Source organism: Haliotis rufescens, unplaced genomic scaffold, assembly GCF_023055435.1.
Source record: "Haliotis rufescens isolate VD_foot unplaced genomic scaffold, xgHalRufe1.0.p SCAF_4, whole genome shotgun sequence".
NCBI lineage: Eukaryota > Metazoa > Mollusca > Gastropoda > Lepetellida > Haliotidae > Haliotis > Haliotis rufescens.
Genome location: NW_025964112.1, coordinates 61,624,175 through 61,640,837, shown reverse-complemented (window position 1 = coordinate 61,640,837; position 16,663 = coordinate 61,624,175). Strand labels below are relative to the sequence as shown.

Sequence of the window (16,663 nt, the reverse complement as noted above, 5' to 3'; positions counted from 1 at the left end):
TGAAATTAAATCACAAATATTCGTATATCGTTGCGACGGGAAACTATACTTGCGCATGCGCTGTATCGGTCTCCTTCATTCACCTCTGGGTAAGCGTTATTGTGCAGACAGGCTCTCTCTTTGGAATCGGTCAGAATTGCTAATTATTTTGTGCCATCGGAATACTTTTTTGTTTAAATTTAAATCATTTCTATTGTGGTGATTACTGGGATTGCTATTTGTGTTGCATGGTTGTTTTCTATTAGTGAATTTTTATGATTCGTGTACATGTCGAATAATGAGAAACCGGCATTTTGCAGGCCCGACGAGAGACTGAGTCAACTGTCAAAATGTTTGCTTGCACAAGGTTCCTTCACCCAGCTGCCCGGTCTGTGGTCAGTACATTTCATTCTATGTATTGTTAAGAATATTATGTGGCATTACATATGCAGTTTGTATTTGAGTTCGTGCCCGTACTCGTCTGCATTTACTACAGTCGCCATGATTTTTAGATGCCGGTCCCAACACCGCCCATGTTATTCATGATATTCACATACTATAAAATGACAGTCTAGTGCATTGATAAAACTATGCATATATCCTCTCATCGTTAAGGTGGATACACTGTCATTGAAGAAAACATGAATATATTGGAACTGTCCATATGACCTTCGTCCCTCGACCGGCATATCCAAAGTGAGGTTTCTGACGTCACACTCGCTTCTCACACGAATGCCCTTGACGAAAGACTTTTACCTGAAATTTGATTACAAAGATTTGTGACATGTTTGGACAATAATAATAACTTTACAATGTATGTTTGTACTTTGTGCATCATCGGTTGTATCACTTTGTATTGATAGACCGTTGACCTATGCAGATTATGAGTGTTTATTCACCCAAGTTGAGCTGTGATCATTTTTAGACATTTAACACGTTTATGGGATATGGCCTATTTGTCTATGACAGTTAATCCTGTGGTATCTTTTGAGGTGCCTGTCACTTGTCTCAAGGACTCAAAGGTTGACTGAATTTGAATGTTTACTCTTACAAAATACCCTGAAAACCTGGCTATACATGTGTAAATATGCAACAAATATACAGGTATTGTCCAAGTCATTGAAGCTTATGATCTAACTCAAAGCTAGGTCCATTCTCAAACTTCCCAGATGATTAAACTTTACCGACTTCATACTTGTTGAGACCACAGTTCTAGTGGATAGAGCATCTGCAGAGTGGTAGGTGAATGGTTCGATCCCCTCGTCGCTTTATGTTCATACTTTCTGTATTGTAGGGAAACACTGTCAGGAGTCATAGTGACTTTCTTATTGCGATGTTCATGGCAAGATCATAAATTCATTTGATAACGAATGGTATTGCATTGATTTGTTATGGTTCATCAATCATTCCTGTTGATTTGACTTATTGACTTTTGCTATTGTCTTACTACATTTATTGGGTCCATGTCCTTGACCTATAAACAGCATTTTCACAAAATCGCTGCACTCTGTATTAAGGCGATAAAACAAGGACTGGAGTCTGTATGTGGTATCCATGTTAAACAGTGGCATGTCTCGGGGGGCTATCACAGTAAATGAACCTTAAGTCCAGACTAGTACAATGCATGAACACCTCTTCCCTTTGTGCCCCACATTCTACTTGGACCAAGTCTGAGGAGAGTGCATCTAACATGTCTAAAGGCTCATTATTACATATCTAATTGTGTTTATCATTTTGACATCTCTTTGAAAAACATTGTCTCTAACCATTGTATTGATACTTAATAGGTATGGTATCTAAGCTTTATGGCTCATTACTGTTTCATGTTGCAGGTATCCAGTGGAAGCAGAGCAGTGTTGAGACCATTAGGCAGCACAGTAGTAAATAATGAAGTAAGTATAGCATCTGTCTGCTGGTGACATATTTTGACACGTTAATTCTTGTGGATCGACACAGTACTACTTGTCAAAGGTATTTAGGATTTTTTATGGGCATCATTCACTACATCCTTTCATTAAGATATTTTTGTATAAAGATCGCAATTCAACTTTCATGTTTCTGTGAGTGATCAGAAACAAACATACCTGAACATCTGGAATTAACAAAGAGGCTTTCAGGCCTCAAAGTTGCGACTAAAAAAACCCATTGGTCCTAAATTTCAATTTGTCTAGTGTCTAAAATTCATGTGTAGCCAAAGGTCTACCTTGAAAAATATTTTGTGCGACTAAATTCTATTGCTACACATATACACAAAAATAAATAACAGCTGGTCTTGGTAAACACGTCTGCCAATAATTGTACTCCAAAATAATTCCTCCTAAAGTCGACAATTAACCAAAATACATAAATATTAATGTAATTAGTATTTTATTTTAGTTGTCAATGCTCATTGGATAAGCAAGGATATACCTATATAATCTGGTAACATAATTGCATCATTGTTAGTCACAAGTAACAAAAATCAAGTAGTTTCCGCTATTATACAATTCCAAGACTAGTGCTATGACTTGTCCATATTATAAGTTATTTGATAACAGATAATTTAAAATGCTTTTGGCTACCTATAATATTGGCTTGACTTTGGATTTTACACTAGCTACCTGGGAAAAAAAATATGGCTACCTGGGGAAAAAAATATGGTTACTTGGTAAAATTTGAACTTTTAAGCCTGGCATTTTTAAACATTCCTAGATGCAGTTTGTGTGTATGTGTACAAAAATCTAAATCTCCTATTTATTGGTGCATGGAGCTTTAGTGCTCAAGACAATTGCTAAAAGGAAACAGTGAGTTACTTTTCATGTCTAGTTTTCAGTCACCAAAAATGGGAACTGACATTGTTTTGATATATTTGACATGGATTCATGGCATAGTTATCTGGGAGTATAAATCTTGTTTAGCACTTACCTACTGCTGAAATAAAGTTCAGTTGAAAAGGGTTTGAATTTGATATTGGATATATTATGACTGTTCAGACGTCACAAAGTATTCTCTTGAAATGTTTCAATCTACTGACCTACGTATCAATATTAATTTTTGTCAAATTGTCCATTGGTTTTGACATTTGTAAGTGCAAGTATTAACAAATTAAGAAAAATGTTACAATGAAAAATTAACATTTGAAAAGAACATATAAAGTAGGAAACATGTCAACCTAACCGAACAATCTCTAAAGATATACAAAAAGTGAGGGTTGCATGAAACTATTAGTGATATGACCAGATGCTAAACTATTGCCTTTCATATTTTTCAATTTTAATTTTGTTACTTGCTTGTGTTACCATGGAAAAAAAATGGAAATTTTATGGATTGGCATATACATTTATATTATCAACTTGAACTAATGTATCAAGATAATGGTGGGGTGGGGACATGTTTTTATGAGTGAAAACACATTCTTTGTTACCATTGGTGGTGTTGAATTAGTTCATCATTTTCACCTCGCTACAATACACTACACCAGTGACACACCACCTCATCTGTCATTTCCATTGTTTACTTGATGATGCCCGTGGAGATCTAGGTAAGAATTGGTCTTCAGCAACCCATGCTTGTCATAAGATTGATGCATGTTATCTTATCCCAGTTGCGTAGATCGATGCTCATGTCAATCACTGTGTTGTCTGGTCCAGGCTTGGTTATTTACAGGCAGCTGTCAGTGTCACATTACTGGAATATGCTGACTGTGGCGTTATACAAACTTTGGTGAAATGTACTCTTAACTTCATTATTTGCCATTTTTGTGGGATTTGACCGGGCACCGGAGCCAACTTAATACATACTATTTAGGGGACAGCGATTGAATTTGTATGTTTTTTTTATCCCCCGCCACGAAGTGGAAGGGGGATATAGGAATGGGTGCTGTCCGTCCATCGCATTTCGTTTCGGAGCAGATCTTGAAAATCGTACCATATTTCCTCACCAAACTTGGCACATAGATCTAGTGGTGAACTGGTGCCTTTTGATAGTTTGGGATTTTTAAAAAAAGTGAATTTTCGAGTTTCCATGGCAACAACTTTGATTTTGACTGAAAATGGCGGTAGTCCTCATTTCCGGAGCAGATCTTAAAAACCGTACCATATTTCTTCACCAAACTTGGCACATAGATAGATCTAGTGGTGAACTGGTGCCTTTTGATAGTTTTGGATTTTAAAAAAAGTTATTTTTCGTGTTTCCATGGCCACGACTTTGATTTAGACTGAAAATGGCGGTAGTCCTCGTTTCCGGAGCAGATCTTGAAAACCGTACCATATTTCTTCACCAAACTTGGCACATAGATAGATCTAGTGGTGAACTGGTGCCTTTTGATAGTTTTGGATTTTAAAAAAAGTTGTTTTTCAAGTTTCCAAGGCAACGACTTGATTTAGACTGAAAATGGAGGTAGTCCTCGTCTGGAGCAGATCTTGAAAAACGTACTATATTTCTTTACAAAAAGGCCCAGTGAACATAGTTCACAGGAGCTAATGCATTGCACACACCCGACATGTCATATTGGCGGCGGATGTGAGTATTTCATGCTTGTTTTGTATGGTGGGAGTGGGAATTCTTTTGACAATCTATTTCCTTCTCTCTTCTCTCTCCTCCTCTCCCCCCTCCCCCAGCTGTACCCAAGAAACTTATTTATGGAGCACCATCAAAAATATCTAATCATTTGCACTATTAGTATTAACACAAAATAGTGTTTGGGTACTTTCCACAAAACATGTCCATTTTGGCCATGTTTCTGAACAAACTATTCATCACACCCCAGTCCCTCTACCCACATAAATCAAATGGATATACTCCTCTTAGAACTCTACTCTAAAAATATTGGATAAATGAAGATACCATTTGTTTATTGATTTTATTTTTTTTCTTTCAGCAGATCCCTCAAGCAGCTCCAACAGCAAACCTCTCATCCTACACAGGTTTCAGCGCTCTTAACATAGCCCCTGTTAACAACAATGTGTCATCAATTATCTCACAGGTACTATGCAGACATATCTCGACAACATGCTCCCAACTGATAAATTTGTAAACTAGTATGCCTCCCTTTTCTATGGGGCGAGTAGGGATATAAAGTGTTCATCCTAGATGATGGCATTGCACCGTAATGTAACATCTTGAAATGCCAGAAGTAAATGCTTAATGTTAACTTTGCATTTTTTAAAGTCTCATGAAAGTTCAATTGGTTAGCTTTTCATATATATGCAGAATATCTATTAGAATATCAGTGCTGACAGCAACTTTTGTTCAGTGGCTGTTCTTTAAGCTGTTGAAATTTTATACTGTTCAGGGTTAGAAACTAACAGTTTTCGTCCACTAGTCCTTAAAATAACATATAGCAAAACCCTTAAAAAGGGCAAAATTCTACTAGTCCTTATGATACCTTTACCATTGGGCAGTTTGGCAAGGACTATAGGACTAGTGCCAATTTCTAACGCTGCTGTTGAGTAAGTATCCATGTGAGCTCAATTGCCATGGCACCATCTTTTCAAAAACAAATTGAAGATTGATGGCTTTCGGGCGCAACATTGTAGAGTTAGTCAAAATCTGACCCTTAATGTCTGAACTCAAAATGTCGGAAGTTATTGACATTGGACAGGCATTGTCGTTGATTGACTGTTGGTTCCCAGAAAAGTGTTGAATGAGGGTTTTTTTTCATTTTGATAATGAATTTAGAATTGACAATCATGATAATGGTCATATCCATTTAACCAAAGCATTTATTCATGGCAATTCATACTTCAGATACGAACATTTCAAACAAGTGCTGTGCAACGTGATATTGATCAGGCTGCCAAATACATTGGCGCTGGAGCTGCCACAGTAGGAGTAGCAGGATCAGGTAAGAAATAACTAATGTTTTTAATGCCACTACTGGTACTCCGTTTAAGCATACCTATTTGGTTCGGGTATTTTATCTACATCTTTAGGTTAGATTTGATTTCCGGTATATTTTCATTTTTAAGTGTTCATGTTTTGCCTGGTGCAAACTCATCTGAATAGCATACAGTAACTGCAAGACTGGCTTAATGAATACTGCACAAATAGTAAGTTTTTATCAACGTAAAGTACTATGACACAAATGTCTTGTTTCCCTCCCCCCGACCATGATCTGGTCTGTAAACAAAGTATGTTCAAAGAATGCAATTGATGACATTGTATTTGTGATTTCAGGAGCTGGAATTGGAAGCGTTTTCGGAAGCTTAGTTATCGGTTATGCCAGGAATCCATCTCTGAAGCAGCAGCTCTTCTCTTATGCCATTCTTGGATTTGCCTTGTCAGAGGCTATGGGTCTTTTCTGTCTGATGATGGCTTTCCTCCTGTTGTTCGCCTTTTAATGTTATAGACAATAGAAGAAATACCAGGCGCGTTTGTTTGTTCAACTGTTCGTGGATCATATTCATAAAAAAAAACTGGTGTGTTTGCAGATCTAGGGCCCAACATGAGGAAAAGCAGTTCTAGCAGAACTGTATAAAACATGAAAGTTTTGTAGGCGAGGTGTAAGATATAAACAAGAAAATCATTAAGTTTGATTGCTGTACAGATACCGTATCCACTCTTTATAGAAAGAGTTCAAAAGACAAAATAAAACGTATTAACATTTACATGTTTGTTGTTATATATAACACTTTTTTTGGACAGAGCTTCTGCTTGAACAATCCCAAGTTTTCCAATTAAAAAATTTGACTACCAGTAAGGGACAAGCCATAGACCATTGGTTATTGTCTATAAAGCTTTTTTTTAAGCATATATGCTGTCCCTTGGGGAGTCTTGGAAAACTTGTCAACCTTTGCATGTCGCAACTTCGTGTATCAGGTGGTTGTGCATGGAGACTTCACGACTCATCGGCCAGTTTGTGTGGATCTTTGCTCACAATATCTATCACTGGCAGTGATACTGTTGGAGACACTTGTCATCAGGACATCGTGGTATCAGAACATTTTGTTTGGACATTCTTCTGCTTCATTACCAAATTTGAAAAATATCGAGGACATTTATGACAGTGGTTCAGTGTATAAGGTGAAGGTCTTTAGGTCTCTGCCATCCGTAAATATTGAAAATTCAGAAATAAAATGTAATCGGAATGTTCATTTTATATCGTTGACGGTAAAGATAGCTGTAATAATAAATATTATTAAAATAATCCAAGGGACATTTTAATAACTGAAACAATTGTTTGCGACTATAAATCATTACAAGGCGAATTTTTTGTCACTACCGATCCAGATCACTAATTTCGGGATCTACCAACCACGTTTTTTCACAATCAAGTCATTAAAACAAACGTAAAAAGAATGTCTGGTCTGCTTGGATGACGGACTTGGCATGAGGATTTATTCCCATGCAGTAATGTGAACAAATACATACATGTACTCATGATTTTTTATCCATTCAAAAATGCAAGTTCAGGCTTGGGAGGCATGACTGATTGCATTGACAGGTCATGTGCTTTAAATTAATCAGAGCTTAAACTGGAATGTTGACATATTCTCAAATCTCATACAATGCACTAACCTATCAACAGTCGATGAAAGGGTCCACTAATCAAATTCTGAAGGGACTCAACTGCAAAGCCCACAAGACTCTTCTCAAAGTGAGTTATGTGACAAATATTTTTTAGGTTGATGACCAACTATTCTTGGGTTTGAATCCTGGTTCGCCCCATATGTTTCAAGGTTTGTCAAGAAAATAACTTGGCACATGGTGTTCAGCAAACTGGCCAACGTGAAGTCCTCAAGCTTACAGGCCGTCATGTTACTGAAATACTGTTCAAAGCAGCTTTAAAACATCGCTCTGAAATTGTATGTAGATAGCAATTGCCCACTACATGTAAATACATGATAGCATTTAACAGCTGAGCCGTCATATAGCTGGAATATTGCTGAGTGCGGCATTAAACAACAAACAAAAAAATTTAACAGCTGATTAAAAAATGTTGAAGAAATTAGAAACAACTGAATGTTCAGACATGTATCCAAAACCTCTTGCTTCACACACATTTGGGGGCGAAGTACATTCGACATAATTTGTAGCTTGGAAGCAGACGGATACAACAGAATGGCAAATTGTTGATATTGTACTTGGTTGGTAAGAAAACAAACCACGTCCACAGTTGCACAAGATGTGCGAAGCGATTTCACCTGTTTTCTAGTGGTCAGCAATATTCAAGCTATATGACTGCTGTCTGTAAATAATCGAGTCTGGACTAGACAATCCAGTGATTGATATGAGCATCAGTCAAAGCCATTAGGATCAACGAAGTCGGCGAGCATTACCACCCGACCCGTTAGTCGCCTCTTACAAGCATAGTCGCCTTTTATGGCAAGCGTGGGTGCTGAAGACCTGTTCTACACAGGATCTTCACGGCTCTGTTTTCTAGTGGCAATTTGTACATAACCCGTAGCATGAAATACGGAATGTTAAATTTTCATAGTGAATGAAGCTGACATAATATCTTGCATATATGATTCATGTACAGTTTCAAATTTCATACCTTTTAGTTATGTAATATGAACACTAACATTTTCAGAAAGTATTGAAACGGTGCGAGATTTCTTTAAAGAATAATTTGAAACTGCCACATACCTATTTCCTTGAATGACTTGACCTTTACAAACAAGTACAAAGAAACTAAGTTCAGGGGACACAACTCGTTCAACATTGTTTGTCGCGGCAATTATTAACATTATCAGCAGCCCCAAAACATGCAACATTCATTGTTGTAGCATTCGTAACTAACTCGAAACTAACAAGCGGAATGAAGACTCGTGCCCTTTCGAAGGTTTCAACATTGGCATATGAACACGAGAACTACTTCAAACAAGAACGATAACGACTGATGCTATCCGCGCCATAGTAAAATTAATTAAGGCGCAAATCTCATTAAAATCAGTTCTCGCTGCAGCTAAACAAAGATCTGAGGACATCCCATTACGGGTCACGTCCGAACGACATTTCGCGAACTTTGACCGACCACTGAAATTACCAACGAGAAGTCGACATCAGCCAATTAGAAAGCAGCTATCTCGAGCTTTACAGCACTCGTTTCAACCTGGCGACTTCCATTTCAGACTACGCTTGAAAAATATGTTTACACAGTTCTCAATTAAAATTTTGAAAACTAAACAAACGAACATTCCGGAGTGTCTAATATATGGTTCAGATTGTATGGCAGTGCTTCCCACGTACTGTGCAACGCCACCTCCGTTCAAATGTTTATCCCACGAAAGCGTTTATCCCTGGTCACCTGTGGGTTCGAATCCCGGACGGGACTCAACCCAAAAAAGTACGAGAATCTGTACTATACTAAGAAAGTGTTATCCCAAATATAACATTTGTTATATTTGACCACTTTCTAAATGGCATTGTGTATTCAAAGCGAGAGATAGACGAAACTTTGACGGAATCGGTCGTACGGGCCGTAACTGTCGTTCGGAATACTCCGTGTTAACGTTTTCGAGGTTGAATGATTAGACAACACATTCCGACCGTCACATTCATGTCCTTAGATCTTTGTTTAGTTATAGCGAGAACTAAGATCTGATTTTAATGAGATTGACAGCAGCGCCATCTTCCCGAGGCAAGAGAGTTAACTGACTTTAAAAGTCCACTTTCCACCCTTGCCGAACTAGGCTTGAATTACTGGACTCGATCGTAGCGCCACCAGTGGCCATTACCAGTTATGTCCCTTCTAAGCCTCTCCTATGGACCAATCAGATTCCACCTCTCGTATCGCTTGCGTTTGCTTCACACAAAATGGTCAGGACGATCTGATCAATGATCAAGATCTATATTGTGATAAATGGGGTCTTACATCGCGAAATGCATCAAATCATGTGAGCACCTTGATTAAAAACATGAAAAGATTTGGAAAATATCTGCTGACGACGAGTTGGCGATGCACATGCTTTGCAAATCTTGCAATCGACCGAAATCTGCACGACAGCTTACGAACCGGATTTCGATTTCGGTGCGCGATTTTGATTGGACTATGCATAGACTCGTTAGTCCAGCCAAAATGGCTCCATAATACCAGCCTAGTTCGGCAAGGGTGGAAACTGGACTATTGCCTCGGGAAGATGCAGCAGCGCTCGCTTATTCCTGTTCTAAGACTATTGAAAATCTGATATAGATCTAGATCTAAATATGTCCTTGTGTACAAAAGTATATCTGGCAAGCCATTCAACACACTCACTCACTAAGCTGTTTATCTTTTATTTACAAAATATTGATTTTTAATAAGATGTTAATATTAGATGAAAATTGACAAGAAGAGGGTGGTTTTCGGATTGAAGTAATTTCAACAATGAATTTCTCTGACATGCTCAGTTAAGTATTGCAAGTTTCACATTGTCTTTCAGTGCTATAACGACCGAATCTCTCCTTTCATGGACAGCCTTAACAGTATCCAGATTTTATGTAAATTAACTATGGCGTAACTACATATACTATAAATAATCGAGTCTGGACCAGACAATCCAATGATTAATATCATGAGCATCGATCCACGCAATTGTGATCGATGACATCCTGAATGTAAACAAACGTACCTGCACATTTGAATTTATCATCCAATATGATCCAACAAGTAACATCAATATATAAATATCACAGTACTGTTATCTGTATACACTGTGCTGTGGAACTGATCCATCTACAATTTTCTACATTTTTTAAAGAAACGCATACTGCCAAAATTATTAAATACTATAGGGATTATATTGATCGAAGCATTAGATCTGGTTGGCTTGCGACATTTCGACGCGTAGCGGCCTTCTTGATGGGGACAAGCCTTGTAGGTTACGGAAACATGCGAGTGGTGACGAATGGTGCCCACAGCTGCCGACGTTGACGTGACGTTAGGTCACTGGAAATTCCTTCCTTGAATGTAGGTGTCGTTTTCAAGGCACGGGATTTGTCGTCAAACGAATGTAGCTTAGCAATCATTGGACGAGGTCGACTTGCATTTACACGTTAACGCCAAGCCCATGTGCACGTATTATGTCCAATGGCTGCCACGTTTTGAATTGAGTATGTTCACTGAGGACGGACAACACCGAATCTTTACATGCCGTTGATTATTTCTACGCCTGCAGCTTCCGGTATTCCGTGGATGAGGATATTATTACGTCTGCAGTAGGACTCAAGTCTTTCTACTTCGTTATCATTTTTTTACATCTTATCAAACACAGTATCTACCTTGCCTGAAAGTGCATCAACGTCGTCATACATTATATCATGGTTCATCTTCCCGAGAGGCAAAGGAGTTAACTGACTTTAAAAGTCCAGTTTCCACCCTTGCCGAATTTGGCTGGAATTTCTGGGCTCGGCCGTAGCGCACCCAGTTGCTATTACAAGTTATGCCCTTACGATATCGGTACGAGATTTTTTTGTACTATGAATAGACTCGTTGGTCCAGCCAAAATACAACTCCATACTTCCAGCCTAGTTTGACCCTTAGCCCTGGAAGATAGATAAGCATGGTTCTGTTTCATTCTGTTTAGATCACTATGCATTCTTTAACATAATCTTCCAATTTTTCACATTTAGAATAAATAAGGTGAATGTCGTTCTTTTGTTCTGCAATTTGTGTGCTTATATCTGATTTGGCGTTAAATATCTCCGAATTCAAGCTCCCTATTTCCGCAAGTATTTTCTCCAGTACTTCTTGAAGAGTTATGGGACCTGGGTGTGTCTCTTCATCTTTAATGGCTATATGGCTGAAATAATGCCGATGCAACGTTAAATTTTACACTCGGGTAAGGTTAGCTCGGCCAAGCGAGGGTTGTTTTTGGGAATGAGTTTGGTTTATGCTGACATATAAACGGTTTACATATGAGTGGATTCAAGAACTTCTACAAGGCTGTCCATGTTGTCTGGCGGTGTCACTTCGGCATCCTCAGTCGTCACACTCGCCATGTTGGACTTCCCATGGCAGGTTTCCGGGGAATTCTGAAAATCACATGGGGAACTTAAGCTTCTTAGCCAACGTGCCCTGCATTTTAATCAAACAGTCTGCACAGAGCAGCCTCTAAATCAAATCGTACTTTGAAAGTTCTGTTTTTCTTGCATGACAATGTATGTGTGTAGTTTAGTTCCAAAAACCATAAATAATTTTGGGATTTCCGTAATTTTCTATTCGGAAATTGATTCTTTTGTGCAAGTAAATGTATAATGTTTGTTTGTTTGTTGTTTAATGCTGCACTAAGCTGTATTCCAGCTTTATAACGACAACCTGAAAATACTCGATTCTGGACTAGACAAATCATTGATATTATGAGCAATGATCCATGCCGTCGGGTTTGACACACAATCAACTAGGTTACCATGACCACCCGATCCACTTAGTCACCTCTTCGTGTTATTATTATTTTTGCAATGTATCTTGGCTAGTTGATATGTAATTCTCTGGAAATTCATGTTTTGTGAATGAAACAGACACAGTCACACAATAAAGTTCCAAAGTACGAGGAGTCGGGTTTTGTCCATCTCTGATTGAGTGAGTGAGTGAGATGGGATTCTACGATGCTTTTAACACTATTTCAGTTATGGTATATGTCAGCTTATAGTGGAAGGTAAGTCCAAGATGAGCGTAGATTTTTACCACTGGTAGAACCCACAACAATTTAAAGTGAGGTGAGGTGAAATTGGGTTTAACGTCGCGTCCAAGATTATTGCACTTATATAGCGACGTGCATGTACGTGTGTGTGTGTGTGTGTGTGGCTGCTTGTACTAGTCCGGATTGATGCCGATTTATAGTGCTAGCCTACTTGGATAACATGCCGCAGTTTAACATGAATACCCCACTCAGACACAGTATACTGACTCCGAGCCGACCAGTCCTTGTTTTAGCCCCTTAATCCCGAGCGCCAGACAGGGTAACAACAAGTACCATCTTTTAGCGCCTTTTGGTATGACGCGGCCGGGGATCGAACTCCGGACCTTCCGCTCTCCAGGCGGACGCTCTACCACTAGAGCGGCCCACAACAAATTAAGGACTATGAAACTGGAATTCGAACGCACTTGAAACTTTGGTACAACAAAACACTTCGATCCGTACCGAAATAGATTACCGTATTCGACGTAATAAGCGCCCCGGTTCTAATAAGCACCCACGGCGATATTTGCTAATATATTGGCTTGTGAACAATCCCAATTAGCACCCCTGCCGTTTGATCAATGTACAAAAGACTTATTTATTCGCGCATAATACGCACTTATGTGTTATATGCACCCTTAATTATGGGCAATTAAATTCTGGAAAAATATATTTGTCTTATATAAAGATTTCAGGCTGTCAGCATAAACCACGAAATTGATCTTTCAACACTCTCCAAAAATGATAATCTAATAAGAGCCCCCTATTTCTAATTTTGAGAGCGCCCTGGGCGCTTATTATATGTCGAATACGGTATGTGCTGCTTGCTTGTTACCTTTAAGTTGTGGGATGACGTCATCAAGAGCGTTGATACATAGGCTGGAGTCAGGACAAGGCCCTCAGGAAACTCCCCATCGATGAAGAAGCCGGAAAACTGAAGCGTTCTACTCAAACGGAGCACCATCAAACCCCCGAATCCAAGTATATGTATTAACCACTGGGTCAAATTTGAATCGGACCCTTTTAATAATAAACGTAGTAAGTCCCACATTCCTTGCCAGTACATGACAGACATGTAACATGTGATAAAAACCAAAACATCCTCGAATACAACTTGTAAGATTGGACGTTTTCTATTAAGATATGCGGAGAGCTTCCTGGCGGGGAACTCTGTGATGCAGAGAAGGAGAAGAAGCGCATTGCCAGCGCCTGCAGTGACTGCTACTTGCCAGAAGTCGTTGTTGAGGGCGAGGGTGAGGGATAGCTGCAGCAGTTGCCACTTCCCCCGCCACGTCAGTAACACCAACGACGACACCACCGTCACGCTAAACACAACGTCGACAAGGTGCAAGATGCTACCTCTCTGAAAGACAAGAGTGACTGATTGAGTTTTGGGTTGATGCCGCTTGTGAATTATTGTGGAGTTATATAACGGCGTGTCAGCTTGACGTGGGAGGAAAGCCCGAAGTGATGCAGGTCTCAGACGCTTACCACTTTGCCGGAAGCCAAGGACTAGAACCAAGGCAAAGAAGATGTAGCTGCAACACATTTCACCACCATCAGACTTCAAATCTATTCTCTGCAGGAAGCTGATGAGAATAAGAAGTGAGTGAGTGAGTGAGTATGCTTTTTACGCCACCGCTTATAGCAATATTCCAGCGATATCGCCATCATCTATGCGGCCGTAAACTCATTTACAATCATGTGTTCGGCACCCCATGCTTGCCGTAAAAGACGTCTATTCTTGTTGTAAGACAACAAACGGGATCAGGCGGTCAAGCTCGCTGACTTCGTTGATGCATGTCATCGTATCCCAATTGTGTGGCTCGATGCTCATGATGTTAATCACTGGATTGTCTGATCCAGGATCGATTATTTACAGACCGACGTCATATAACTTGAATATTGGTGTGTGTGTGGCGTTAAACAACAAACAAACAATCATGTTTACTACACAAATTGCAAAATCTCACCTCAGATCTGAAGAGAGTGACGACTGTAAAGGGTGTTCCTGTATTTACATCCAGACTCCAAGCACCCGGTGGAGCGAGAGTGTTCCTGTAGGCGCGCATTAGCACTAAACCCATCACTCCACCAATCAGATTCCAGCATGCGCCAATCATGGTAACGCCAGTATACCTATCCAGCAACATCCAGATACCCCGCCAGTTATTCACTATAGCAAACGCTGTAACGTAACTGTATATTCGGGTGACAATCACATTCTTGACTGGGTGGCCTGGTTTTATGCAACCATTCAGGCGAGACTGCATAACAAAGGTCATTCCCATTATGATAATACTAACAGTTACAGAAACACTTCCTGACGTGGTCTGGTTGCTAGGAAACAGATAAGTGTCAAGGATAGCCCACGTGCTGCTCCAGTAGCAGATGACAAGAGGACTGAACAAAAACAGCACCAGAACAATATCTGTCGCCCGTTCTGTAATAGAGGTAGCCATGTTTGAACGCCGGTTACAGTCAACTGTCCTATTTTTACACACACACACCTGAAACGTAATTCTACCTGACAGTAAAGTTATAGTCACCCTTCAGAGGTACAGATAGCTTTTTTGTGAATTTTAATTCGCGCATCAGGATGTAATCTGTGTGTGCCATAGTATATATACCCAACATGTGCAGCTCACGGGGCACGAAGGAGAGGTCCCTCGAGCAGACAATGCGTTATATATAACCTCTCTCGTCATGCAGGTGGGGACCGTGTTCGTCCAGCGAGGTTAAACAAATATATTGCGGAAGACATTATGTCTATATACACAACACAGTTAGATGTAGGATGAGTTTCACTACATGCTATTATATGTTAACACCCAAAGCTCCTGTATGATGCCCACCCGCTCTTGTGTGTGCACATGCGGTCCTGCAAAAGAAGTTAGATCTTTACTAAACATGTTATGCATTTTTCTTGATGTCTTGGGTGTAAACACCTCGTATATATTATATCTAACTATGGAAAGACCATACCTAACATGGACAGACTTGATCTAGTGACATTAAAAATATATATTTTTTCAACATAATTCACTTCAACAGTGAGACACTTTTGTAATATGCTCCATCTGTTGTCTGCCACTTTTGGAAGAAGGCGAACCATGATGACACCCTTGGCATCCCAGAACACGAAAGACATAACTTTCCAGGGGGTGGGACTGTCTGCGCGTTCTTTGGTGAAGGGTATGTCAATTGCTTCCACTGTTTTGATTGTTGACTCCAGGTTTCACTCATAGTCAATAAATTGTCACAAGAACCTTTCCGGATCAAGTTTGATTATCTGGTACATTTTCGATCTGATGTCAGAAGGTTTGGAACTCAACTGATACTTTCTACATTGCCAAAGTTCCTGTGTAAATTGAATGTATTCTCTCCTGGGAAATGACTTCTGATCCAGCAATATGACGCACAGTCTTTAGTCCGTGAGATCATTTTTCACCGTATGCCTCTATATTTTGCCAGATACTATTCGTTTCAAATTGGCATACCACGTGTGACCAGAATTACTTCCAGATCAGTGCCCTAGCAATAGACAGGTTAGAGATTGTATCCGTAAGATTGAGCTTTGATTCTAAAGTAGGTATCACCTGCTTGATGAGCCATTAGCAGAGAATAAGTAGTGCTGATTGGGTGCTACGTCGTAAAGAGTATCTGGCAGCCGCCAGATTAAATATTGAGGCATACAGGAAAAAATGATCTCACCAGTGGCGGGTATGGGCCACCGTAGGATTCTGCTCTTGGTAGAGATTTCTAATGATTATGCGCACACAACAGCTCATGGGTACGTCCTTAGTTCTTTGTTCAGGTGTATATATCCAAGTTAATGTATTGGTATAGAAGGTAAGAGGTCAGTGTGACAGCGAAAGCATGGCTCTTCAGCCTAATCTGGGTTAGCGTGTCGTACACGCATATAGTTATTTATAGCTGGTGTCCCGTATCGTTCTGAGCATCGCTTCCAGTGCTAAACAATGGTAAGGAAACACTAAAAGTACTCAAAGCAACACCATAGCTTTTAGACAATGAATGTTCTTGCACAAATTCTAGCTTCTAACAGTTTCTATCAAGTCTAACTTGTGAATAAAGTTCCTCCT

The 16,663-nt window shown here is 39.5% G+C and overlaps 2 protein-coding genes across 4 annotated transcripts; one reads left to right on the top strand and one right to left on the bottom strand.

The window, feature by feature from the left end:
- The first annotated feature begins 37 nt into the window (after nt 1-37).
- LOC124116094 (ATP synthase lipid-binding protein, mitochondrial-like) lies at nt 38-6,566 on the top strand. Of its 3 annotated transcripts, none has more exons than XM_046477313.2 (6): nt 38-89; nt 300-374; nt 1,812-1,871; nt 4,841-4,942; nt 5,707-5,803; nt 6,136-6,566. In XM_046477313.2, the coding sequence occupies exons 2-6, from the start codon at nt 330-332 to the stop codon at nt 6,297-6,299; spliced, it is 468 nt and encodes a 155-aa protein (XP_046333269.1). In that variant the 5' UTR covers nt 38-89; nt 300-329; the 3' UTR covers nt 6,300-6,566. The 3 variants fall into 3 exon arrangements, with proteins under 3 accessions (XP_046333269.1, XP_046333266.1, XP_046333267.1); XM_046477310.2 differs by having other exon boundaries at nt 4,838-4,942; XM_046477311.2 differs by having other exon boundaries at nt 58-129; nt 4,838-4,942.
- Nucleotides 6,567-10,242: 3,676 nt separating this feature from the next.
- LOC124116128 lies at nt 10,243-15,158 on the bottom strand. Its single transcript, XM_046477358.2, has 3 exons — nt 14,534-15,158; nt 13,396-13,923; nt 10,243-11,913 (listed from the first exon to the last, which is right to left on the bottom strand). The coding sequence occupies exons 1-3, from the start codon at nt 15,020-15,022 to the stop codon at nt 11,791-11,793; spliced, it is 1,140 nt and encodes a 379-aa protein (XP_046333314.2). The 5' UTR covers nt 15,023-15,158; the 3' UTR covers nt 10,243-11,790.
- Between the last annotated feature and the right edge of the window lie 1,505 nt (nt 15,159-16,663).

Bases quoted from the DNA above. Each gene is read 5' to 3' on its own strand.
- LOC124116128 (XM_046477358.2), bottom strand. From the start codon at position 15,022: ATGGCTACCTCTATTACAGAACGGGCGACAGATATTGTTCTGGTGCTG. The intron at 13,924-14,533 runs GTGAGATTTTGC...CTTGTCTTTCAG, and splicing joins TCACTCTCTTCAGATCTGAG to AGAGGTAGCATCTTGCACCT. The intron at 11,914-13,395 runs GTAACAAGCAAG...TGTGATTTTCAG, and splicing joins CGTCATCCCACAACTTAAAG to AATTCCCCGGAAACCTGCCA.
- LOC124116094 (XM_046477310.2), top strand. From the start codon at position 330: ATGTTTGCTTGCACAAGGTTCCTTCACCCAGCTGCCCGGTCTGTG. The intron at 375-1,811 runs GTCAGTACATTT...TTCATGTTGCAG, and splicing joins ACCCAGCTGCCCGGTCTGTG to GTATCCAGTGGAAGCAGAGC. The intron at 5,804-6,135 runs GTAAGAAATAAC...TTGTGATTTCAG, and splicing joins AGTAGGAGTAGCAGGATCAG to GAGCTGGAATTGGAAGCGTT.